At 48.3% G+C, this 25,826-nt stretch overlaps 1 protein-coding gene and 1 pseudogene across 2 annotated transcripts in view; both read left to right on the top strand.

Annotated features, from left to right (window-relative positions):
- The first annotated feature begins 600 nt into the window (after nucleotides 1–600).
- LOC138096760 (ubiquitin-conjugating enzyme E2 C pseudogene) lies at nucleotides 601–1,144 on the top strand (annotated as a pseudogene).
- A 1,552-nt stretch (nucleotides 1,145–2,696) lies between these two features.
- Nucleotides 2,697–25,826, top strand: part of CDH1 (cadherin 1) — a 70,452-nt gene continuing 47,322 nt past the window's right edge. For both annotated transcript variants that reach the window (XM_068992560.1, XM_068992561.1), the window contains exons 1-2: nucleotides 2,697–2,825; nucleotides 3,762–3,876. In XM_068992560.1, coding sequence (XP_068848661.1) covers nucleotides 2,778–2,825; nucleotides 3,762–3,876 — 163 coding nt within the window. In that variant the 5' untranslated portion in view covers nucleotides 2,697–2,777. The remainder of the gene's footprint in view (nucleotides 2,826–3,761; nucleotides 3,877–25,826) is intronic.

Consider the following 25,826-nt stretch of genomic DNA (forward strand, 5'->3'; position numbering starts at 1 on the left):
TGTAGTTTTTGTTATTGTTACTGTATTTTTCCAGCTTTGTGTGTTTGTGTGTTAGATGCTCAGTTGTGTCCAATTTTTTTGTGACTTCATGGACTGTAGCCCAACAGGCTCCTCTGTCCATGGGATTTCCCAGGCAAGAATACTGGAGTGGGTTGCCATTCTCTTCTCCAGGATGTCTTCCTGACCTAGGGATTGAACCCAGGTTCTCTGGGTCTCCAGCATTGCAGGCAGATTCTTTACCACCTGAGCCACCAGGGAAACCCATTTCCAGCTTTGAGTGAGTGAAAGTCACTCAGTCATGTCCGACTCTGCAACCCTGTGAACAATACAGTCCATGGAATTCTCCAGACCAGAATACTGGAGTAGGTAGCCTTTCCCTTCTCCAGGGGATCTTCCCAACTCAGGAACTGAACCCAGGTTTCCTGCATTGCAGGCAAATTCTTAACCAGCTGAGCCACAAGGGAAGCCCAAGAATCCTGGAGTGGGTAGCCTGTCCCTTCTTCAGCATTTCCAGCTTTATTGTGATATAATTGACATATAGCCCTGCAGTTGCAACTGTGAGCTCCGCGTACCGCTTATCTCTGTCTCATCACAGCCTGGATGGCTTCCCAGAACCGCGACCCAGCTGCTGGCAGCGTCGCCGCCGCCAGTAAAGGAGCTGAGCCCAGCAGGGGTGCTGCCCGGGGCCCTGTGGGCAAGAGGCTACAACAGGAGCTGATGACTCTCATGATGTATGGCAATAAAGGAATTTCTGCCTTCCCTGAATTGGACAACCTCTTCAAATGGATGGGGACCATCCATGGAGCCGCTGACACAGCATATGAAGACCTGAAGTATAAACTGTCCCTGGAGTTCCCCAGTGGCTAGCTACCCTTACAACACGCCCACAGTGAAGTTCCTCACACCCTGCTACCATCCCAGTGTGGACACCCAGGGTAACATCTGTCTGGGCATCCTGAAAGACAAGTAGTCTGCCCTGTATGACGTCAGGACCATCCTGCTCTCCATCCAGAGTCTGCTCAGAGAGCCCAACATTAATAGCCCTTTGAACACACATGCCGCCGAGCTCTAGAAAAACCCCACAGCTTTTAAGAAATACCTGCAAGAAACCTACTCAAAGCAGGTCTCCAGCCAAGACTCCTGACCTGGGATGTCCAGCTCTCCTTGTGTTCTTTTTTTTCTTTTTTTCCTTAGGTGGTCTGTCCGTGCCTCAATGTCTGTATAGGACTCTGTCTTATCTGTGGTGTCATTTTTGTTTTGTTTCTGTTTTTTAAATTAAGTGTGGTTAAACCCTTGTGATGAATATATTAAATAAATACATTTTGGGGGTTTTATAGCAAAAGAAAAATAATTGACATATAACATTGTACAAATTTATCAGAAATAAAATGTTGATTTGATACATATATTGCAAAATGATTACTACCATAATAGCTAACACTTAGCTAACACATACCTAACTCATTGCTAACACCCCCATCATATCACATAATTACCATTTCTTTTTAAACACACTGTAGTTCTGATCATGCTTCAAGGGTAAAAGGAAAGATAATGTCCCTTACATGAGACATTGAAGCGAGTTATTTGCAAATGACAGGTTTGGCTGATCTCTGATGGATCTCTTCCTGTCAACATTAAAGGACAGATTGAAACCTCCAGCTCCAGCTGGAAGATTATGTGGGGCCACATGAGCTGAAGCCAATAGAACAGGCGGTGGAGGTGGGTTCCAGTCTTCTATATATCAAAGTGGCTCAGTTGTGTCCCACTCTTTGCAACCCCATGGTCGGTAGCCCACCAGGCTCCTCTGTCCATGGAGTTCTGTTGGCAAGAATACTGGAGTGCGTTGCCATTCACTTCTCCAGATCTTCCCTATCAGGAGATTGAACCCAGGGTAAAAGGAAAGATAAAGTCCCTTGCATGGGACATTGAAGCGAGTTATTCTTGCAGATTCTTTACCATCTGAGCTACCAGGGAAGCCCCCTACTACTTCCTACTGGCCTCAAATTCTTTATGCCTGGATTGTCCCTCTATTAAATGGGAATAATAGCACAACTCTTGTGTTGTTTTGAGATGAGATGAAATAAGACGGTTAATGTCAAATGCTTAGCACAGAGCCTGTGGCACAGTAACTTTTAATGCCCAGTATCAGTCGTTACTTATTGTCCCTCACATCTGCATAGCGCTTTTGTGGTGCACGAAACATTGGTCTTAATTAATTGTATGACAACTTCACAGCAACACAGGAAGGTGTTTGTGATTATTTTACCATTTAGTAGGTGAAGAAACTGAGACTTTGAAAGGGAAGATTCTGCCCAGTGAACTGATCTGTCGATTCAAGAAGCGATGGAGATCTGAAGTTTAAAAGACAGAAGTAGGTAAAGGGTGAAATCTCTCTGGCGCCAGATGTTGGTGAGCCACCGCGAGGCTGGTATTCAAGCCTAATGGTAATGGGAATCGTGGAGCCCCTACCATTACGATACTCTGACTACTCTCAGATCACCCGGTCTGCTCGCGGCTCCGGGGCGGAGCGTCCGCCCCAGTCAGCGGAGGAAGCGGAGGCCTTGCCGCGCCGCTCATTGGTTGAGGCCGGCAGGTGCATCCTCAGCCAATCCTGGTGCCGGGGGCGGGGCCGTCGAGGCTCACCTGGCTCCCGCGGCGCCCCGCAGCTCAGTGGCGTCCGGAGCCTCAAAGCACCTGTGAGTTCGTAGAAGTTCTGCCAGACTCTAGCCCGGCCCAACTCAGCTAGATCCTACTCAGCCCGCGCCCGGCCTGCCATGGGCCCTCGGTGCCGCAACCTCTCTGCGCTCCTGCTGCTGCTGCAGGTACGTTGGGTCCCCTGACTGCGCGGGATGCCTTCCGGCCCCATAAGCCGCGCCCCAGCCCCCAAACTCTTCTCTCTTCCTCTCCTGTCGTCCCCTGCTCCCTCTTACTCCAAAAAAGTTTGGGTCCAAAGGGCCTGAATGGCCCGGAAACTGCGCCGCGCTCTGGACTCGGTGGGGAAGGGAGTGGGAGAGGGAGCCAGTGAGGGTGAAGGGCGAGTACGGCTTTGCGGAAGGCCTCCCGCAAAAGCCAGAGGTGGGGGCGCGCCTCGCTGCAGCCTCCGGGTACTCGGGTGGGCGACGGGCGGGGAGTAGAGGGCGTGGAGTAGGGATGGGGAGCCCCGGTGTAAGTCCGGGCGGAGCCGGGAGTAGTGGGAACGAGGAAAGGAAAGCGGAACCAATAGATAAAGTCACCTGCCCTGCAAAGTGTAGTGAATAGGTATGCCCCCCACCCTCCCCGGGATAAGAAAGGATGTAAAGAGGTTGGAGCGCCGGCGGTCTGAGGAACCGGACTTAGGAGTGCGAGCGGTCCCGGTGTAGGGAGAGTGGAATTGGGAAGAGTAAAGATGCCTCCGATGAAATTGAAAAGGAGACTTTCAGGAAAGCGCTGCTGAGGCTGGAGGTGAGCCAGCAGCCTTCCCTCTTGAGAAGTCCTGAAGGCTTGGCGGCCACAGGTTTCCGAATGAAAGAGTTTGACGTGGCTGGCTGGCTGCCCTGTGGGGAGGAATGGGGGGAAATGGGGGTGGGGGAAATGCGGGAGAATGGAGGTGGTGGGGGGTGAGGGGGTGGGGGGTGGGGGGTGTGGGGAGTGGGCGGGCCCACCCCTCCCACAGTCCTGGTGCCAGCAGAGGGAAGGGAGGCGCTGCTGGTTTCGGTGTGAGTAGGAGGAGACCCCCCCCCACCAAGTCACCCCGGTTTCATACCTTTCCCCTACCCCAGGTCTCATCGTGGCTCTGCCAGGAGCCGGAGCCCTGCGTTCCTGGCTTTGGCGCTGAGAGTTACACGTTCACCGTGCCCCGGCGGAACTTGGAGAGAGGGCGAGTCCTGGGCAGAGGTGAGGGCGCGCCGCCAGTGTCCCTGGGGTGGGAGTGGGCAGGGTCGGAGAAACGGCGCTCCTACGCCCGCGAGCTGGACTGGGCGAGCACCGTCTTTCCTGGCTCTGGTGACACACCTTTGTAGATTACACAGATGCGAGGATCTAAACTTTTGCCAGGACAGACGTTGGGTTTGAGGGGCTGTCTTGTATGGTTGACTTAGTTATGGGGGACACTTATTAGGGGCCTTCAGTGTGTTTCATATTATCCTGACCACTTTAAGTCTGTCTTTTCCAACGTCTAAAACCTGATGTGTGGGAAGAGGGTGGTGGGGGAGGTGGCAATTCCCGTTTTTTTACAGATGAGCAAATGGGAGGCTCAGGAGGGTGGAGTCCACTGGCCCCAGGGTCAAAGTAGGAATCTGATCTAGGTTCTGACTTTCAGGCCCCATTCAGCATCTCTGGGATGACTGAGGAGTCCTCTCTTGGTTACCAGGCTGTGGCTTTTGCTCATAGAGATGAAAAAATATTTTTTTATACAGGTACTGTTTCCCCAAGGAATAGTGGCAGTGCGGTTTTTTTTTTTTTTTTTTTTTTTTAAGCCTGGTAGCCCTGACTCAGGAATGAAAAACCGACACAGTGTACTTCTGGGTCTTATCACTGTGATAATCAGGATTCTAGATTTTGGTTTGTTTCACTTTGCCCAGGAGTGAGAGCAAGGAAAGGTTGGTTTCTCTTCTGGTTTCACTGATCTCCAGTGCTTATTTTCTACCAAAGGACTTTCTCCTCCCTCTTGATTTAGTTGATTGGACGAGTATCATAACAATAAAAGAAACATTTTTTGAAAGGAGGACTCACCCACAATACCCCTAAGGGAGTTCACTGTTTATTCTTCCAGTGTTTGGTCATGTGAAAAATGCAGCAATCATGCTATAAATTTTTTTTTGAACTTTGGAAATTGTTCCAACAGTAGGCGATTTTTTTTTTTTTAAAAACAGACAAACTGCAGTTTGATTGATTAAACATATTTGTTTTTCTGAGGCACGTCTGTGTTGTGTGGAGCTTTCTATTGGGTCAAAAAGGAAACGATGAAGTGTTGTCTGCTTGATTTTGCAGTGAGTCCCCCATTTCTTGGCCCATCTCAGACTGATGTTCTGCTGGGCCCTGCTGGACCCCAGGAGTGATTGAGGACTTAAAGGAATACCCCACCCCTGCCCTTGGTATTTCCCATTCCAGCAGGTTGATGAGAAATGTCCCAAAATGTCCCAGGACCTGCTTAGAGGACACTGTGGTCTATGGGCACGTAGGTGGCAGTGTGAGTGGCCGGGGATGGGTATCAGTGGGGAGCAGAGACTGGCTTCTGGGAGGAGGCAAAGTTGACTGAACCTTGAATTCAGGGCAGAGTTTAGAAACTGTGTGTACATCTATGTGTGGGGTATTGCGACACAAGTATTGGTCACTTTGTTTTCTTTCACCAAGACATCTGGTAACACCAGAGGTGGGCTAGTCTAGTTTTTATCCCCTACCCCCACCACCAAGTTCTTATATCTGACATGATATTATTATTGTTACATGATAATATTATTACATGATAATAATACAAATATTATTATTATTATTAATAGCCACACCTGTTCACTTTTGAGCCAGACTCTGGGGCAGTTGTATCACGTGTATTTCACCTCATTGAACCTTATGATGGTGGGCACCATTGTTATTTATGTTTTGAGATGAGGAAACTGGAATTGCCTCATAAGGCAATTCAGGGATCAACAGCTGGCCTTTCTCCCATTCCTTCCTCATCTCAATCTCAAAAAAAAAAAAAAAAGAAAGTGTATTTGGGGAATTCGTATGCATTGTGAAGTCCTCCTCGCTGTATGCCCTGGAGAGCAGAGGTGGTGATAGACCTGGACCCTGATGGGGGCTGGTGGTGATGGAGGTGGACCAGACCCTGTGGGAGGTGGAAGGAGCCTGTAGCTGGTGGTGTTGATGAGAGAAGCAGCCTCTGGTATACTGGTGCTAATGATGTTGGTTCCAGTTCCCTTTATGTCTATACACCTGGTGGCTCAGCAATAAGAAATCAATGTGTCAAAGTAGGGAACCTGAGTTCAATCCCTGGGTGGGGAAGATCATCTGGAGGGGCAAATGGCAACCTGCTCCAGTATTCTTGCCTGAAAAATCCCATGGACAGAGGAGCCTGGTAGGCTATAGTCCAAAGGGTGAGACATAACTGAGCACACACATGCAGAAACACACACACCTAGCCCCACTCAACAGATTTCCTGACGTTTAAGGTCTCTTTCCAACCCATTGTGGACTTGCCCCAGGATGAAAGTGCCCTTCTGGTAAAAACATGCAACTTCAGGGAACTGGCTTTGTGATTTTAAAAAGGCAACCAGGATTTAGGGAGGCAGCCTCATTTCCTTTGGACAGTCCAGGAAGATGGAGGCTTGGGATATTATTAGTGCCAAGTTTAAACATTGGCCCCGTGGGAAATTTGCTGCATGCAAGTGTGAGAACGAGGAGACTGTGATGTTATGTCCACAGGTGGCTGAAGAATGTCAGAAATAGGGTTCTGACCAAACTCAGGGGGTCTTACAAACAAAAGACACCAAAAGCACAACGGTAAATTCGTCTTTAGAGTTTCCGATTAGTTTCCTTTTCTTTTTTTTTTTTAAATACAAACTTGTTTGCGAAACCCAGGCCTTAGTTTCGGGTCTCAGGAGTATTATCCTAGTGCACTCAGCTTTGAGTTGATTGAGGGGTGGTGTTAAAAAAAAGAAACCAGGCAGTCTTTCAAACTGATGGTTTCTTTGCTTCACTTCCTCCACCACCTGGCTTTAGGCAAACAGGGCTTATATTTTGCATTTGAGCTCTGACTGCTTGATGGATGGCACTTGCTCACAGGCACCCACCTGTGCGGGTAAATGCACCCATTTCCCCCTCCTTCTAAAAGATGTGCTGAAAGGTGATGGAAACAGTATGCAGGCCCCCTAGTTAAACCAGGCTTTAAAAAGCAAATATGGAAGCCTGCTTGGGGTTACCTTACATCATAAGACCCCCACTTCCCTGCCTCTCAAACTCCTGGATGTCACTTCCCCTTACTGGCTCTGCGACGAGGATTGGTGCCCAGACTCTGGGGAAGGAGATTAATGGACCGTCATCCTGCCCTTGCCTTTGTGTCTCATGAGAAGTGGCAGAAAAGACCTGAGGAAGGCCACCTAAGGAAGACTGGTGGCCGCTGCTTCTCTACTGGCCACTAGAACTGCCTTTCCCCTCTGCTAGGGAAATCCCTGTTTGCTTTTTGGGGCTTTTTATTGGGTGAACCTTTTTCTGGAATGCTCCTTCCAGCCTCAGATATGCGAGATGCTGAAATAATCAGCTCTCACATCTCCCAGAAGCTGCCAAAACCCAAAAATCCCTTAGAGGCAATCATCACAATCAGACTTCCTGGGTTTCCACTCTGCCTCCACCCCCATCTCCATTCAGGGCTGTAGGCTTTCAAGGAGGCGCTTGGGTTGGGGCTGATTAGGATAGTTCCAGGAGTTCAAAGACCAGACTTGAATTTCCACTACTAGCTGTGTTCAGTTCAGTTGCTCAGTTGTGTCCAACTCTTTGCAACCCCATGGACTGTAGCACGCCAGTCTTCCCTGTCCATCACCAACTCCCGGAGCTTACTCAAACTCCTGCCGAGTGGGTGATGCCATCCAACCATCTCATCCTAGTGTCCCCTTCTCCTGCCTTCAATCTTTCCCAGCATCAGGGTCTTTTCCAGTGAGTCAGTTCTTTGCATCAAGTGGCTAAAGTATTGGAGTTTCAGCTTTAGCATCAGTCCTTCCAATGACTATTCAGGCAGTCCAAGGGACTTTCAAGAGTCTTCTCCAACACCACAGTTTAAAAGCATCAATTCTTCAGCGCTCAGCCTGAAGAATCTCTCAGGCTGAGAGATTCTCACATCCATACATGACTACTGGAAAAACCCATAGCTTTGACTAGTCTAGCTGTGTGACCTTGGGGAAATCATGTTACTTCTATGAGCCTGTTTCCTCATCTGTAAAACTGGGGGGCGAGAGGGCAATAATACTCAAACAGAATTGTTGTGAGGATTAAATCTGCATATTTGTTTCTTCACTTGGATTCTCTGCCCAACAAAGGTGAGTTGAGTGCAGATTGAGTGTCAGCATCGGGCTGGATCTGGGATTGCAGTCATGAATAAAGCTGATGTGGGTTGAACATAAAGTGAGAAGGATGTAAGGAAACAGGGAAGAGTCATTAAATGGCTCATATTTCTTAAGGACAGAGTATGCACTCATATTATTTTGAACAAATGAATGAATGAATGTTCACTACCTCTCACCCCTTGATTTATTTTTCTCATCTCAAACTGTGGCCTGGGGCTAGCCTCTGGTTTTGATTGTAATTGTCAGGGAGAATGGGGTCTGTTAGAACTTTCTATAAGATGCTTGTGAGGGCTTCATGCCCAGCCAGTGGCTCTTGAGGCTGGGGTATAGTGATAAGTGTGTGTAGGGATATAGGGTACCTCAAACCTGATTCTGGAAATGGAAGGGCAGTTATTAGACATTAAAAAAAATTTTTTTTGGTCTTCTGTCCATTAAAAAAAAAATTTGTGTTGTCTCTCTTCTTCTCCCTCCCCCCTCTCTCCTTTTCTCTGTTACTAATTAAAGTTTTCCTTTTATACTTTAGCTTTTACTTGTTACTGTTGGGAGCGTTTTAAGCCCCCTCTTTCTGTTGTATTTCCTCTTCCCTTTCCTTCCTCATATCAACCTCAGTCCTCCACTCCCCCACCTCTCAAGGCCCAAGAAGATTCAGAAGGTTCTTGAGTCAGACTGCCTAGATGGAATCAGGAATCCCTTGGCAGCTGAGAGACGTTGGCCCAGGACTTTCTAAACCTTAGATTCCCTTTCTGTTAAATGGGCGTAATAGTTCGCCTGTCATCTTGCATATCAGGTGCCCATAAAGGTGACTCATTAAGGCCCCTGGAGTATTTGGTGCCTTCTGTTTGAGACTCTCCCTTGTTTTACCTTTGGTTCAAACGTCTCCCTGTGTGCTCTCCCACGCAGCAAACCAGCCAAACCAGTTTCCTCACTCTCCCTGTTTCTGTGTTAAAGCAAACACTGCTCTGCAAACAGCAAACAGTGACTAGACCAAAGTGCTCTTTGCTAGGAAAGGAAATGTTGCAGTGTTTTCTCGCTGCTGTGCAGTGTGCTGGGGGGTGGGAGGGGGGGCTGAGGTGGACCTGCCCATAAATATTGTTCAGAATTGGGGGGGAAGGGGTCAGTGGGCAAGGAACAATTGGATCAGGGGAGGGGCCAGAAAATGAGGATAACCTTGAACCTGGCAGCCTTTGCTTGGTTTTGAAACATATTGCATAATACACATGGCTTACGGATGCCTGTCTTTTCCTGGGTTTCAAAAAATGCTATGCTCCAGCCCCTGAGACCCTGGCTAAGCATCAGATTACCTCAAAAATCTCCTGCAGGTTCACTGAGCTAGTCTCTGAAAGGGGCAGTTCTGACAGGGCATTTTAAAAAGCTCCCCAAAAGTCTACCTGACTCATCACCCCAGATGACTCCAGTGGCTTGATCCCGAATGTTTGATGAGTGAATACCCAGTGGCAGCCAGGGTGTGGGCATCTGTTGTCCAGGGATTCAAGGGCACCCTTGATCCAGAAGGGTAAGACTGATCTTTCTGCCATGCCAGTGAAGGAGACCTCTAGGGGTGATGGGTAGAGCCTATGGGATGGAGATGGGGGGGCTCTGGGAAGTAGCCAGTATACCAACCTCTCCCCACTGTGCACCCAGTGCGGGGGGGGTCTTCAGGGAGATTCCAGAAATTCTCTGAGGCTCCCCACCCCCCACCAGTGGCTATTCCCATTTACTGGAGAAAATATTCATTGGTGTGGGAAAATATTCAGAGGACTGGAGCAGCAGTCAGTTATACCCCTGGACCTTGGTGAATGAGATGGTGGTCCTTTGCTGGGAAGAGAGGAAAGAACAGCAAGTTGGAGAAGGAAAATTAATTCTTGGTTAGGAGAGTGTTAGTTTCTAAAGACCCAGAAGTGGCATCATCTTGGAGGCATTTGGGCATTTCAGGTCTGGAGGCTGAGAACAGCAGGCACCAGTATAGATGGGAATTTGTATAGGGCAGTGCTCCTTCTGCCTTAATCTCGCGTCAGTAGGTGCCGAGGTGTTACAGGGACCCCACACGCTGGAGGAGAACATGATGGAAGGGCTGTGCTGAGGGCATTTATCTGGAGGCGGCCAACAAATAAAATACGAGCGTTTGTTTCTAACCAGTATTAGGAGTGGGACCTGCAAAAGTGGGGTCCTCACAGACCTGACAGCTGAGCTAATCCTCCCGGTGGCCCAAGGCAGGAAGTGTTGTTACTGCCTGCAGACTCAGAAGTTGGACAGCTTGTTGCCTCACCCAGCCAGGTAGTGGCAGGGCTGGACTTTTATCTTCTGAAACCTGTGCCCTTTCCCACGCCCCTCGACCGCCCTGTCGCCACACTGCATCTCCAGTGAAACTGACTCACCTTAAAAAAAAAAAATCGTCTTTTTGTTTTTGGTTGCCCTGGGTCTGTGCTGCTGTGTGCGGGGTTTCTCTAGTTTCAGAAGGTGGTGGCTGCTTTTCGTTGTGGTGCTTGGGCTTCTCCTTGCGGTGACTGCTCTTGCTGAGCTTGGGCTCCAGGCGCATGGGCTCCAGTAGTTCACTAGTAGAAACTAGTCGTTTTCTAGTAGCTTCACAGTTCTAGTGGTTTCGGACCGAGTCCCCTGCATTGCAAGAGGGACTCTTAACCCCTGGACCACCAGGGAAGCCTGCTAATTCACCTTTTTGAGGCGAATTCCTTCTCCCCTTTGAAAAACAGGTCTTCACACCTTTTGCATTTCACTACTTTTAGTTGTGATGCTAGAATTCAGCCTGTTTTTTTGAGGACCTCTTTTGTCTTTCCGCCTCTGAGCCATTTTCAGCCTCTCCCTTTTGACTTTCATTCCGAAAAATGTTAGGTGAACTGCACTTTTTTTCCCTTTCTGTCTTTTTGACTTTCTGGGTCTCTGAAAAGTGCAATTATACTGGCATTCCAGGCGGGTTGGGAGGGAAAGTGTCCTAAACACACTCATGGTCTAACCCGGGACCAACTCAAGGTGCGAGAGCCAGGCAGAGGTCTGGCTGTGGATCTGTCCACACCAGGGAGAGGGAACACGTGCCTGGGTCCCTGGGAGCTCAGGTGTCACTGCTGGGACCGCCTGGGACCCGCCTGAAGAGTTGAACCTGTTCCCCCTGAGGAAAACCATAAATGGTGGCCAGCACAGGATCCTGTGGGATAATTGGCCAAGGTCTAGATAATCATTAGTGGGCTTTGTAATTAGAGGAGCATGTAACAGGCTGAAAGCCCTTCAGATTTACGATACCTGGGCAAGTTGAAGGCTAAGAGGAACACCTGTTTTTGTGGTTTGGCACTCAGACACACCGAAGCATCTCCTCTGTTCCCAGGAGAGTTTTCCCAAAAGACTGTTTTTTTCCCCCCAGCATCTTCACATCGATATTGCAACAGCCTCCCCTCTGGTCTCCCTGCTTCCTCTGCCCCTCCCCCAACACAGTCTTCTCTCTCTTTTTTTCCCCCCAACACAGCCTTTTCTCCACTCAGCAGTCAGAGCGAGGGCTTTTAAAATTTCAGTTAGAGACCATCACTCCTGTTCAATATCTGCCAATGGTTTCCCATTTTTACACAGGGTGAAAGCCAGTATTTTCTCGAATTTACAAGCATTCCACAATCTGCCTCCCTTCCCCCCACCCCCTGCCCCACCCCGGACTGTACTTAGACACAGCAGGCACGCTTATGCCTCAGGGCCTTTGCACTGTCATCAGCAGCCAGCTGCATGGCTCACTCCTTTATGTTTTCAAGTCTCTGCTCAAATGTAACCCTCTCAATGAGGCCTCTCTTGAACCCCGTGTTTGAGACGGTAACCCTTTCTCCCTTCTTTGCTTCATTTTCCTCTGTATTGCTTTTCACCATCTAACGAATATTTCACTTATTTCTCCTGTCTACCATTAGTCTCCTCCCACTAGAACAAGAGCTCCCTGAGGCCAGGGGCTTTTTGTCTTGTTGAGTTCACAGGCTGTATTGGTATTGCACCTGGAATTGTTCCTGACACATATTTGGTGTCAGTAACTATTTGTTGAATGAATGAATGAGGTTTCAGCGTGTACATATAGGTCTGTATATATCTTTTGCTTTTAGAAGTTATCCCACTGTGGTGCCTTTTTCCAAACAAATTGAGATACAATTGACATATATTAGTTTCAGGTATTATTGTGCTTTTTATTTTAAAGAAAAGAGGAAATTTTCTCAGTATCAGTCACAGAAGGGACACAAGGAGAAGAGGATGTTCTCAGGCCCTGTGTCTCCGCTTGGCCCTCCCCAGTTTCTCTGAGCCCTGCACATCCCTGGTGTAACCTTACCTCATTGTCTTGTCACAAAACAGCTTGCAGACTAGAGTGGAAAGGTCAGATGAGCCATTTCTTCCCCACACTTCTTGGTGTAAAGAAGCACCTGATCAAAATCTAAACAAGAGATCTGAGCCCTCCAGAGCCATCTGTTTGGCTTCCTATTGTCTGGGTGACACCTTCCTTGAGCAGGGCTTCCAGATACACCCAGCACCTTCCTAGGTATCCTTCAGGCCCATTAATTCTTCAAGACTCAGTTTCTGTTCTTCCAGTTCTTCGCAATGCACAGGAGCCTGGAGGGAGCTGGTAGAGAACTGGAGGATGCGAAAAACTAAGACGATAATCCTTCTTATGACATAAGACTTGTTATCATAACACTGTATGGGAAGTACGTGCTCTTCCCCAGTGCTGTCTCTTCCTTACACCTCACAAAGCCAGTGATGAGTGACAGGCCCTAAGCGGCTGCTTGTTCAGCGGCTATTGGACTCCAAAGTCTGCACTCTTCACAGCAGGAAAAGCCAACTAAGCCGATGGTCTGTGAGCAGCCAAGTGAAGGCGATGGATAGTTCCTGCTCTGAATGACTCGGAGACATCCCTTGGGATGGCTGAGGCATTCCTTTGTCCATGGAACAAGTTCACGTTGGGCACTTACCTAGCACTGTGCTCCACACTGGGGAGCTTGCTGTTCAGTTGCTCAGTCATGTCCTGTTCTTGGGGATCTAGCAGAGGACAACAGACAATCCCTGTCCTCGTGGATTTCCTTCCCTTCTCATTGGAGGAGGCTGGGGGAGGCAGTTGGGTCTTGATCTATGGGAGGGAAACAAAATACTGCAGGAAGGGTGATAAGAATTGGGTGTGCTGGGGTGGGGGGAATTTGAGGGAGGTCTTCACTAAAAAGAAAGACATTAGTGTAAAGACCTGAAGAAGTGAGACGCTGAATATGTAATTAGAATTGGGCTGTTTCTTGAGAGAGCGGGACTTTGCACATTCTTTCTTTCTTTTTTTTTTTTGGCTGGGCAGCATGAGAGAACTTAGTTCCCTGACTAAAACCCTCGCCCCTTGCAGTGGAAATGGGGAATCAACCACTGGACCACAAGGAGAGCCCCTCCCCACATTCTTTAAGGCCACATTGGTGCCAGGTAATGACCATACTCCGGGCAGGCATTTTTCTAGAAGAATAATCCTGAGAACTAATTGTCACCACAAAAACCAGGATCCAGTTTTCTTTTCATGCTACCCGCCCCCCTTCCCATGTTGGTGTGTATTGTCTCCACATAGAGTTTTTTCCTCATGGCAGAGGGGGCCAGGACCTGATAGTTAGAATGAAGCCTGGTTTCATATGAGGGTTTTCAGACAGCAGACTTCCTCCCCCACAAATTCTTCAGCACAACTGTGTGGGAGTCTTGAAGAGGGAATGAGTTGACCAACTTGTTTGTGGAAAAGCTGTGGCTTTTCCATACAGAACGTCACCCCTTGAGTCAGCTTGGTCTAAGAACCTGAGCCCTATTGACAGGTGGGCAGGGCCCTGAATCACGGCCATCGAGAGGCCTCTCCCGGTGAGGTTATTGTATCAGAGACTGAATCAACTCCCTGACATCACCTCTCATGGCCACAGGTACTCTTGGTGCTGGCTCTTACTCATAAATCCCGGGAGATACTGGCCCCAGATCTCTGCATTCTTAACAAGGAGCCCGCGGCCTTGCGGGAATGACTGGGTTCAACAGCTGCTGGAGAGGGTCACGTGGTTGATTTCATTCCCACTCCACCTCCTGGGCCTGTCATCATGACTAAACTTTATAGAGAAACGAGAATTTGTGGGTGTGCTTCCTGTACCTTTTGCCTTCCAAGTCTGCCTTTCTAAAGAAATGCTCGTCTGTGCCTCGCAGATGGATATTTCAGAGCTTCTCAGAGTCTTTGGTTTTGAAACTTCTGTGTAAATTGTGCTGATTTTTCTTTGGACTTTGGAATTCAGTTATGGTTTCTTTTCTTTTATCTTCCCTCTGCTAATCTTCTCGCCTAAGCCATGGGAGTACTTAAGACTTTGGGAATTAAATACCTGGGGAGGCTGTTCAGCTTAGAAAACTTACATCACTTAGCAGGTGTGAGGCTTGACTCTTAGTTTCAACAGAGATTTGATATCAAGGTTGTGGCTTTCATCTTCAGTGTTTGTTTCTCTTTTAACCTGTGAAATGAAGGAGTCAGCCTCCGTGAGCCTCTGAGAGTGAAGATGAATTGGGGAGGGTGGAACGAGAAACAGGTTTGCCTGGGTTCAAATCCTGATTCAACTCTTGCCTTGTGTCCTTGGCAAGTTACTTAACCTTTTTGTGCCTCAGTTCCCTCACCTGTAAAAAGGGGATAAAATTGTAGTTCCTACCTCATGGGACTGCTATGAAGATTCAATGAGTTAACGGACATAAAGTACTTTCAGTGCCTGGCACACAGCAAACACTCTTTCAAGTACTGAGTTTTTAATTATTAGATGTTTCCACTTTAGACTTGTGTCAAGGGGGTAAAAAAAAAAAAATGTAAAGCGCGAAGGAGCCAGATAGAAGAACTGAGGATGAGGAGAGCTACATCGCCTTGTCACTTGGCTTCCTGACCTCCCCAGATCTAAGAGACTCTTGACACAGTGCCTGTTCAAGGGCTAGTTGTCTGTCTACAGTTCTTGACTCCTTGGAGATAACCAGCGATGTATTATTTATGGTTGGAAAGATAAGGGGTCTGAGATGGAGTGTGGATGTAATAAGACCACCATGCAGTTAGTTGTTGGTGCTGGGCACTCAGTACATGGGGCTCATCTTTCTATTTTCTCTGCTTAGGGATATGTTTGAAATTCTCCACTATAAAGCTTAAACCATTCAAGGAAACCTAAATAATCTGTAAGAGAAAATTCAAACCCCCCCACTCCCCCTTCTCAAGTGGCTGACATTAGTGATTTGGCGTGCATCCTCCCAGACATTTTTCTAATCACTTACAGGACACATGTGCCTGCATTTGTGGGTTTTTAAAAAACTGAAGTTTTCTGCAAATGGCTACGTAAGATGTGACCATGAGTCTATGAAGCTTTTTCCTCTTATTCTAACCTCAGGAAGGTGTTTTTAGTACCACAGAAGCCAACCAAGTCCCCTCAGTACAGTGTTTGAGTGCCTACTGTGTGCTCTGTGTTAGTCACAAAGTTTCTCCTGTCCCTGGGGGTTTGGAGGCAGGCGATGAGACAGAGCTGTGGAAATGAGGTGAAGAGCATCAAAATGCTGAGATGCCAAGTTATCAGACAATGGGCGCATTCACAGCTCAGGTAGGGGAAGACCTGTGTGGGCTGGAGGAGCTGGCGGAGCTTCTGCAGGGGGAGGCAGGTCTGGGGTGTTGGGTGGCATGTGAGCAGGAAGGCGAGGGGGGAGGAGGCAGTGGCGTGTCTGTTGTTGGCCAAGGCGGGGTGGAGGGGAGGGACCTCTCATGCAGACTCTGGGGGCCAGGAATATGACACAGGGGATGTTTGGGTGGTGACTCAGGTAGCCAAGGTGAAACTGAGCTTCCTGTCCTGGAGCCCCAGCAGGAGGGTGGGGGGCTACCAGGAGCACAGTGTCCTCCACGGCTCTTCCGGCCTGGCCTCTGGCTGACAAAGGCCATGAAAGGACTGTATAACAGCGCTGCTGCTGGCTGGCTGGGTGGGGCCCTGTGGGCAGAGACCTGGGGAGGCTGGGTGAACCCGGGAAAACAGGAGCAGCAGGTTCTCCTCCCTCTGTCTGCCCTGGGGCCACTGGACTGACTCAGTCCCAGGCTCCTCTGAGGCCATCTGGAGCGGCCTCAGAGAACCAGAAATGAGCCCCACCATCCATGTGGCCCCTCAGGCCAGCATGGTCTACCTATCTGTCCCTCAGCCACTCCAAATGATTATCCGAAATCCACTACTGTACCCAACCTTGCTTCCCTTCTCAGCAAATGGCACACCTGTTCTATTCATCATTCATTCAAATGGCACACCTGTTCTATTCATTCATTTGTTTCTTTCATTCATTCATTGAATAAATAATGGTAGCTCTTATGTGCTAAGCACTGATCTAGGACTGAGGATACAGCAGAGAACCAGAAACATAGGAATCTCTTTCTGTGTGGAGTTTGTATTCTAGTGCGTCGATGGGAACAGGCAAGACACATAATACATACGTGAAATGTTTAGGGTGTTTAAGAATGAGTGAGCAGTTGCTGAGAAGTGGTGGGTGGTCTGAGAAGAACCTCATGGAAGGGGTCCTTTGAGCAAAGACCCAGAGACGTGAAGGATCAGGATATGTGGGTAAGTGTGTTCCAGACCCTCGGAGTGGCAAGTGGAGGCCTGGGGCAGAGTGGGAGAGTCCAGAGCCCTGTGAGTGAGGATTCCAGGGATCGGGGCAGGGGTGATGGGAGGGGCCTTGTGTCTCTCCATTGCAGTCCAGATCCAGTCCCCATATCCTGCCAGCTCTGTCTTCTCACTACCCTCCCCGCCCCCCCCCCCCCCCCCCAAGCTCTATTCTGGGCCCTGGGATAGTCCTCAGGGAGGACTAGGCTGGTGGTTGTAGCTTGGACCATGCCCTCTGACCGCCCAGGCTCTGGAGCTGAGCTCGGAGGAGGCCTGGGGCCTCTCCCTTGCTTCTCATTGATGTGGCCCATGGGTCCCTCCCAGGCTATCTGGGTTCTCCACGCCTCTACCAGCGCACTTTTCCTGTGCTCCCTGCCCGACTAACTCCTCTCTCAGGGCCAGCTCAGTGGTTACTTCCTCCAGGAAGCCATCTCTGATCTTCTGCTCTCAAGACGTGAGTCAGGACATCCCCCTGTCTCCCCAACACCTTCTCAGGTTCAGATCCCCTGGGTTCTCCTTCCTCCCCACCCACCAGGCTGTGTGCCTTGAGACGTGTCCTCAGCATGGCGCCTAGAATGTAGTTGACCATAAGTGATCCTCTGAGGGGCCCATTTGCTGTGGAGAATGAGGGTGTAGGGTCCCTGGGGATGGGAGTAGTGAATTATAATGTGGATGAGGAAGCCAAATTCCTAGGTCTCTTATCTTTTCCATTGGATTTTGATCTTCCTCGTCGAAAAACAAACTAAAAAACCCCACTTTCAGCTGAGCTTAGATGTAATCCCTGTGGTCATCCTTTTAAACAATAATGGAATTTTTAAAAGTTTCATTCTCCCTTCCCTCCATGGCTGTTTGCTTCCTAAAGATAAATCAGTTGTTAAAAGCAGCTCAATTGAAAGTGTTCAATTCATGCTTTTTACATGGAAGGAAAGTTAGGGTGATCTGATCGCCACTGCTCTTTTGAGTATTTGCTTAGCATCAGCCAGGGACTGAACCCAAAATTTCAACTCAAGTTTGCAATCTGTTGCGCCTGCCCTGTGCTGGGCATTCAGACCAGGCCTTGGGAAGACATAGGTCACAGGTGAAAAATCTGCCTACTGTGCCGATTGTCCGTTCTAGAAGTGAAGGAGGGGGAAAACAAACAGTGAGTAGAGTGTCAAACGGTGGTTGTCACACACGTGGAAAACCTGAGTGAGCAGGGTGGGTGGGAGAGGAGTCCTGATGGGGTGGTTGCACCTGTAACTTTGCTGTGGGTCCCAGGCCCCTTCCCATTGCACAGCTCAGAGGTGGGGGTGAGAGAAGGAACGGTGGGCATTACTTGGGGTGTCTGGGCAGTTGAGGAAGTGGCTGGGAACGTGACGGAAATGGAGGAGGGGAGACGGAACTGGAAGAGGGTTGTGGGTGTCTGTGTGGGAGGGACTCAGGGGAAGTGGGAATGGGTGGGCAGGGGGAGGGGTGGGCTGATGTGGTCATTCAAGATGGGTGTCTCTCGCTCCCCTTCCTCACTCCTTGGAATGTGGTCACCCAGGCTCTACCTTTTGAAATGCTGATGCATTAATTAGCAATTGTTTACAGGCTTTCAGCCCAAAAGTGTTAAACCCTTTATTCTGGGAAACAGGTCTCAGTCTTTATCTGCTTCAGAACCACCTGTGGAACTAATTAAAAATGCTGGCTGCTGGGTCTCACCCCCTCAGAGATGCCAGTTTATAAATCTGGGTGGGATCTAGGAATCTGCATTTTTAAATAAGCCCCACTCAGTGCTTGCTCTGGAGGATGGCACTTCAGACCTGAACTAGAGTCAGGCTCTGTGGGAAGAGTTAGAGGCATAGACTCAGTGGGTCCTTCCCTCCAGAGATAGAGTCAAGAGGGCTAAGGGGACTTGAGGGGATTTTTTTCCCCCTTTAACACACTCTCCAAATGATTCTTGGTGGTGGTGGTGGTGGTGGTGAAGGGGGCAGGGTCTATGAACCCACCCAAAGCTGTAGACAAGATGAATGTGCGTGCGTGCAGTTTTTGGCTCAGAGGGTCCATAGCTTTTATCATATTCTGAGGCACTCAAGTTTCCCCCAAATAGGTGGTCACACCTTGGCTGTCCGTGGAACAATCAGTCTGAGGTGGGAACCAGTTCCAGGTCCACTGAGGCAGGGGCGAAGGGAAGTTAAGGTTGAGGGCTACAAACTCCCCTAGTGTTCTTGGAAAAGCAAATAGGAACAAAATATGTAAGTCATCTGACAAACAGCAAAAACATTGGAGGAAGAATTTCAGTGTATTTGGAGAGGAGAGCTTGGATGGCCAAGGGGCTCCTCCCTCCCTCCTTATCATCTATCCATCCAGCCATCCTGCCATCCACCCATTATTCATTCTTCCATTTGGATAGTCACTGGGCATCTGCTTTATCCAATATCTTAGCCATCCAGGCTGCTGGAGCAGGGAGGGCAGCCCAGATAGCTCAGACTGATGGATGACTTGACAAGTTAACTTATTTAGTTTTGGACCAAGGTGTCACTTATGAGCCTACAAATACAGCTCTTTAATTTATGTCGCCCAGCCCAATATTAAAATGCCTCGCAAGCCCTGTTGCTATCCTGGCGAAGCCTGCATGAAACTCAAGTGGAGCAGAAAACAGATCCAATGTGGAGATAAGGAAGCTGAAGTTTCAGGTTTAGGTTGGGCCAAGAAATAGTTTTAGGGACTTTCCTTACTGTGGACAGGGAGTAAGGTTGCTTTTCTATTTTTTCTAGTGGGGGGGTAGGAAGGAGTGGTTTATGATTAATCCGTGTGGAATGTGATAATAGATCCGGAGACTGTGTAAGATGTTTCAGATATTTTTATTTTGGAGAGCACAATTGATCATGAACCTGAGGACTATTGGGTTGCCTTTGCTTGCTATTGAACAGGCTTTCCCTAAAACATATGATTCATCTCCTTTTCTGTCTTTCTTTTTTTTAATAAGTAAGATGTTACAGAATGAACTTTTTGACCAGCCCAATATTTCTGGACATGTCATGACTTTTAGATATTGAACACTTTTTAAAGATTGATTTTTCTCTCATGGGAAAGTTCCCTGTCGTAATTGGATCTGGTTTCTCCTTATATCCTGTGCCTTTTCTCAGCTAATCTACCTCAATGTCTGAATCACATAATTAAAGGGCATTATCAAGAACCCTTCAGTTGTTGATACAAACTTGGTATTATGTATTTTTCATACCAACCCTATTCCCATTTGGTGGATGAGCAGAACTGATGATCTGCAAAATGGGACTATAGAGTGTCAGGCATTCACTGGGCACTCAGAAATAGTACTGATTTTTACTATTATTGATAATGGTAAAATATAATATTTTTATTATTAGAATTGATAGAGCTCTTACTATTTGCTGGGCAGTGCCCTGAACCTTTGCAGAGCATTATATAATTCTCCCCACCACTCTTGAGGGAGTAGTAGGTTCTAGACTCTTAGCTATTTGTGGATGAGGAAATGAGGCTCAGTGAGGTTCATTTAGCTTGGGGTCCACTGACACACAGAGATCTGCTACTTAGAAGGCCTTAAGTCTCAGCTGGTAAAGAATCCACCTGCAGTGCAGGACACCCTGGTTCAATTCCTGGGTCAGGAAGATTCACTGGAGAAGGGATAAGCTACCCACTCCAGGATTCTGGCCTGGAGAATCCCATGGACTGCATAGTCCATGGGATCACTAAGAGTCGGACATGACTGAGTGACTTTCACTTTCACTTTTCAAGGCAGTCTTATCCTCTTCATGAGAGAAGCTGGTGAACTGGATCATCTCTTTTCCATTTTAGGCAATGGTCAATGATGGTCAAGTTAGGATCCCCCAGAGAAGGGGGGTTCTCTTTCCCATGATGCTAAATCTTCCTGAAACAATTCCTTTTTTAAGACTACTTCTTCTGCTTTAGAAGAATCATTTTATTATTATTTTATTATTTTTTGACCATGCTGAAGCTTGCAGGATCTTTTTTTTTTTTTTTGGCTGTTTTGGGTCTTAGTTGCACATGCTGGATCTTTAGTTGAGGCATATGGGATCTAGTTCCATGACCAGGAATCAAACCCGGGCCCCCTACATTGGGAGCACAAAGTCTAAGCCTCTGGGCCACTAGGGAAGTCCCCTTGCAGGATCTTAATTCCCTGACCAGGAATTGAATCCCAGCCCTTGGCAGTGAAAGCGCAGCCCTAACTACCGGACTGTCAGGGAATTCCCTTTCAAGACTTCTTTAAGAACCTCTGGCCTCTGTTGGTCTCTTTCTTCACTTTGTTCATTCTCACCTCATTCCAATGAAGAATTATAAAGATGTGGGACAGGTACCTAGATAAATAATGTGTGTGTCTCAGATAGGAATCAGAAATGGATTAAGGAAAAATAAAGATAAAAGTGAAGAGAGTTGAGTAGCCAAATGCTTGCCACAGAGCCTCTGTCCCAGCTAAAACCAGACCACTAATTTGACTCTGAGCTTCCTACCAGTCAAAACACAGAGCAAAATAAGATTAGTTGCATGATTGGGTTTCTGTGCATTAAGGACAAATCAGTGCTTTAGCTGGGAATCTGGCTGTTCCAAAGAGCTTGAGCCTGCCTGAAATCCTGGCAGTACCTCTTATACTTCCCTTATCTTCCTTATACCTCTTATATTGTAGTTGTCTTCATTACTCAACTAGTACGTGTTTGCTGTGGGGAAACAATGTAGATAGCTAAGAAGGGAAAAAGTGTACATAGCATCACTACCTAGATAACACTGCAGGGAACATTTTGGATAGGGTTCTGTTACTGTACCTTATAGGTGGTGATATCCTATAAATGCCTGTTAAAGCAGTAATATGTAATGGTGGAGACTTTCCTAAGGCTATCATTCCCCAGCACTCTGCTGCCTCCGGCCACAGTGCCTGCTGTTTCCTGAGTCTGGGACACCCCTCCTTCCCCCAGGGATCCCTGGGGCTCTCTTCCTACTTCATTCAGGTCATTCTGGTCTCTGTTCCAGGTTCACCCTCACCAGAGCCCATCTTGTGGAATAGTGCACGTCATCTCCTATCGCTGCACCGCCTTTCCCTGTGTGTGTGTTTCCCCCCATGGTCTTGGTTACTGTTTAACTTAATATTGTACATCATTTCCTGGTCTCCTTTTCTTAGTATGTAAGCCCCTTAAAGATGAGACTTAATCTGGTGGGTTTTTGTTTTTTTTTAATTAATTAGGCTGCACCCGGTCTTACTGTGCCACACAAGATCTTTCCGTTGCAGCATACTTTTAGTTGTGACATGTGGGATCTAATTCCCCAACCAGGGATCGGACCCAGGCCCCCTGCATTGAGAGCGCAAAGTCTCAGCCACTGGCGCACCAGGGAAGTCCTGAGACTTGGTCTGTTTTATCCTTTGTTGTGCTTCTAAGGCTCAGAATACTACCACACACATAGTGGTGGTGGTGGTTTAGTCACTTCTGACTTCAGTCGTTTCTGACTCTTGCAGCCCCATGGACTAGCCCACCAGGGTCCTCTGTCTGGGATTTTTCAGGCAAGAATACTGGGAGTGGGTTGCCCTTTCCTTCTCCAGGGGATTCCTGACCCAGGGATTGAACCTGGGTCTCCTGCATTGCAGGCAGATTCTTTACTGACTGAGCTACCAGGCAAGTCCACATAGTAGGTCTTACATCTCTCATTTCTGTATTTATTACAGATATGATCTCTGTCAGTAACTACAGATAGAGGCCTATGTAAGTGTTTTGTAGACAGAGATGTGTGTACATGTGGGTAATTCAAAACCGTGATCTTGCGATGCTGTACCTACTGAACACCTGTTGGCTGCTTCTGGGTTCCTGTCAGGAGTCTTTTGTGCACCTGGCTTTTTTAGGTAATAGTTCATCTTGGAGACCTTTCCTCCCAATCGGTTCCATGTCCTATCTTCATCACTATTTGGTTTTCTTTGCCTCTGCCTAAGAATCACAGTTTCGGAGATGGAAAGGCTCCTGGGAGCCGAGTGGTCCAGCCCTTCTCTGGCCTAGATGGCCAAGCTTCCTACCTGCTAGCCTGAGAGCCTTGCCCGCCACCACCAGTTGTGTGCCCCAGGGTGGCACTCCCTCTGCCTCCTCCTCTACAAAGTGCCTGCTTCCCCTGGCATCACTCCTGGCTAGGCCCCTGCTGACTGCATCCTTCCCGTGGGGCTTGAGGTCAGGGCTTGGGTCTCTTTTTACCCCCTCTCCCCCCACCGCCCCATGCATAGAACCCAGCCCTCTACTATTTATGGGTAAATAACTATCTCCACACCCGCCTCAGTCAGTCCATGTGTATTCAGGGCCTGTGTGTGCCAGGTACTGGTCCAGGTACACGGCTACTGCAGAGGGGACACACCAGGCCTCTGCCTTCAGGAAGTTCAGTTCTAGTGTGTAAGTGGACATTAGCATGTAAATGAATAGGATTTCAGGGAGTGGGTTTCCATAGCCGATTTCCATCTATCTATGAGGAAATAAAGTGGAAAAATGGGGAAGGGAGAGACTGGGTGGGGAGGGGTCCACTGTAGCTGAGTGGGTCAGGCACGTGGCCACAGGGAAGTGTGTGTGGTTTGTAATGTCGGGAAGGAGGACCCTGTGGAAAGAACTGTAGGAAGAGAATCCCCAGAAAAGGAAGCCCCAAGGACCAAGCTTCTGAGGCCAGAGGGCTCAGTGAGCTGGAGGTGGACACGAGGGGGTCACAGGTGACCGACGACACTGGAGGGGCAGGAGGAGGCCAGAGCTTGTCTTTGGTCTGGACGGTCTCTTCTGAAGGGCAGAGGAATGTCTCTGCGTCAGCTTCCACCCACATGAAGTGCTGCGAACCAGTCCCTGCGGCTGATGCATCCTTCTGGCTAATCGGGGAACCTTTGCCCTAAGCCGGAGGAGGCTCTCTTGTCTGTTTCTTTTGGAAATTACCATCTGGAGCCCAGACCATTAGGTTTGCTCAGTGAGCGTGGCTTAGCTGAATGTGGCTCCGTGTCAGAAGGGATTTAGGGTTGGATGGCCGATAGCAATGAGTTCCTGCCCACAGTATCCTGCCTTTTCAATTCCAGCTAGATCACGCCTCCCCTTGCTGCTTGTTCATTCGTCCAGCTTCCTGCCCCAGCTCTGTTTCTCGTAGCCTCTAATTTTTTCTTTTTTCCCTAGCTCTAAAGTAGTAGCTACTGTGCATTGAACTTTCCTGCTGGGTCTGTCACTGTGCTAAGGACTTGACATCTCGCCTCCTTAGGAAACAGGAACCATCAACCTCTCTGCTGTACTTGGGAGAGTGGGAGGCAGGAAGGTGACATTGTGGGCCTGAGGTGGCATAGTTGATAAGGGTAAAGTTCAGATTGAACTCAGGTCATATGACCTCTCACCTGGGCTCTTAACCACTTAATACTCTACCAACCACTTAATACTCTTCTGGGGCCCTGAATATGGTACTCAGAGTCTTAGGCTCCTTGTCTCAAAATTGGCCCCGTATAGCCCTGTGGTCAACAGTCCTGGACTCTTTGCACAAAAGAGGCACACAGTCGCAACTCTTATCCTCAGGCCAGTCGTGAAGGTCAGGGCCCCACCAGCTCAAATTTACAGTTGGACAACTGCTGCCCCTCCCAACCTCTTGGGAGAGAAGGATGAAAGTGAAAGTGAAATTGCTCAGTCATGTCCGACTCTTTGCGACCCCATGGACTGTAGACTACCAGGCTTCTCTGTCCATTGAATTTTCCAGGTAAGAATACTGGAGTGGGTTGCCATTTCCTTCTCCAGGAGATCTTCCCGACCCAGGGATTGAACCCCGGGTCTCCTGCATTGTAGGCAGATGCTTTACCGTCTGAGCCACCAGGGAACCTCTTGGGAGAGAAGGATAAACCTCTTTAATTAATCCACTAAGATTAGTGAGCCACAGACCTTTCAAGGAAAGGTTTACTGAGCACATTTTATACACCAGGCTGTGTCTGCATTCAGAGCAAGAGACCAGCATTGACTAAGCGCTTACAGCATGCTCAGCACTGGGCTACCCTCTGCCTGTGTAAGTCTTGTATACACCTCACCAGGCTCTGGGAGGCGGAAACTTCAGTCAGCTCTGCAGTAAGGTGACGGAGGCCTTCCTAATCACCACGTTTTGCAGAACTGCCCAATAAAAACCAAGGTTTATGGGGAAGTAAATGGCTAGGGGCCGGACACTCAGAAACTTCACTGTGATACTTGAAAAACAGTTTGCTTATGGGAGTAACTCTGAAGAGTTGTAGCCTGTGAGTTACTGTGGAAGGTGGATAGTCTGGAAGGAAGTGGAAAGTTGTAACCCCAGATGGAATGGGTGTGGCACATACCGCGCCAGGAACTGAGGTAACTGAAAGATGCGTGTTTTATTCATTCCTACACTTGCGCCGAGTATACCTTTCCACGTTCACCTAGTGCTTCTCTCAGACAAAATCACACAACATGAACAAATTTGAAACTTTGAGTTATGCTCAAATTGTTCCCTATCATTCATGCTGAGAAAAACATCTCATTTTCAAAGCCAGCATTAGAGAATAACTGACTGTTAGTGAGTTCTCTTTTGCAGTGAGGTAAACTGAGTTTTGGCAAATTAAAGTGACTGGCCACGGGGTTATGTATCTGAGAGGTGGCAGGGCTGGGACTTACACTGTGGTCCATCATACCCTTTAACCTCTGTGCCACAGGGCTCTCCCATTCGCATTCCCGGAAAGCGAGTCGTGTGGACAGGGTTGGCCAGGAGGAGAGAATTCTGGAACCCCAAGGAGAGCATGGTCTGTGATGAATGGCCAGTAGTTGAGATGATGCAGAACTGATGTTTTGAAATGTTTAATGATGACCCATGCAGCATGGACCCTTTGATCAAAGGGAATGCCTGCAGTTTGGTAGTCAAGCAGGTGCCAGTGTCCTGAGCATCAGCTGGAGGATGGGGAAGCCCACTACCTGGAGATGGGGGAAACCCCCAGGAGGCTCAGGGCAGAGGCTCTTCACCAACTGAAAGGGGACTCTTTCAATATTTGGAGCATTGGTGTATCTGTGTCAGTGAAAACTGACAGCTGAATATCGGTCAGTCCTGAACGCATTTTCAGTTAATTTGGTTAATTCTTATTTTAGAATCTTCCCCCACCCCCGGAACTTTTAATTATTAAAAACATTAAAAATACATAAAAGTTGAGAGAAAATACCGCGAACACCTGAATACC

This window comes from Capricornis sumatraensis, chromosome 20 (genome assembly GCF_032405125.1).
Source record: "Capricornis sumatraensis isolate serow.1 chromosome 20, serow.2, whole genome shotgun sequence".
Taxonomy (NCBI): Eukaryota; Metazoa; Chordata; class Mammalia; order Artiodactyla; family Bovidae; genus Capricornis; species Capricornis sumatraensis.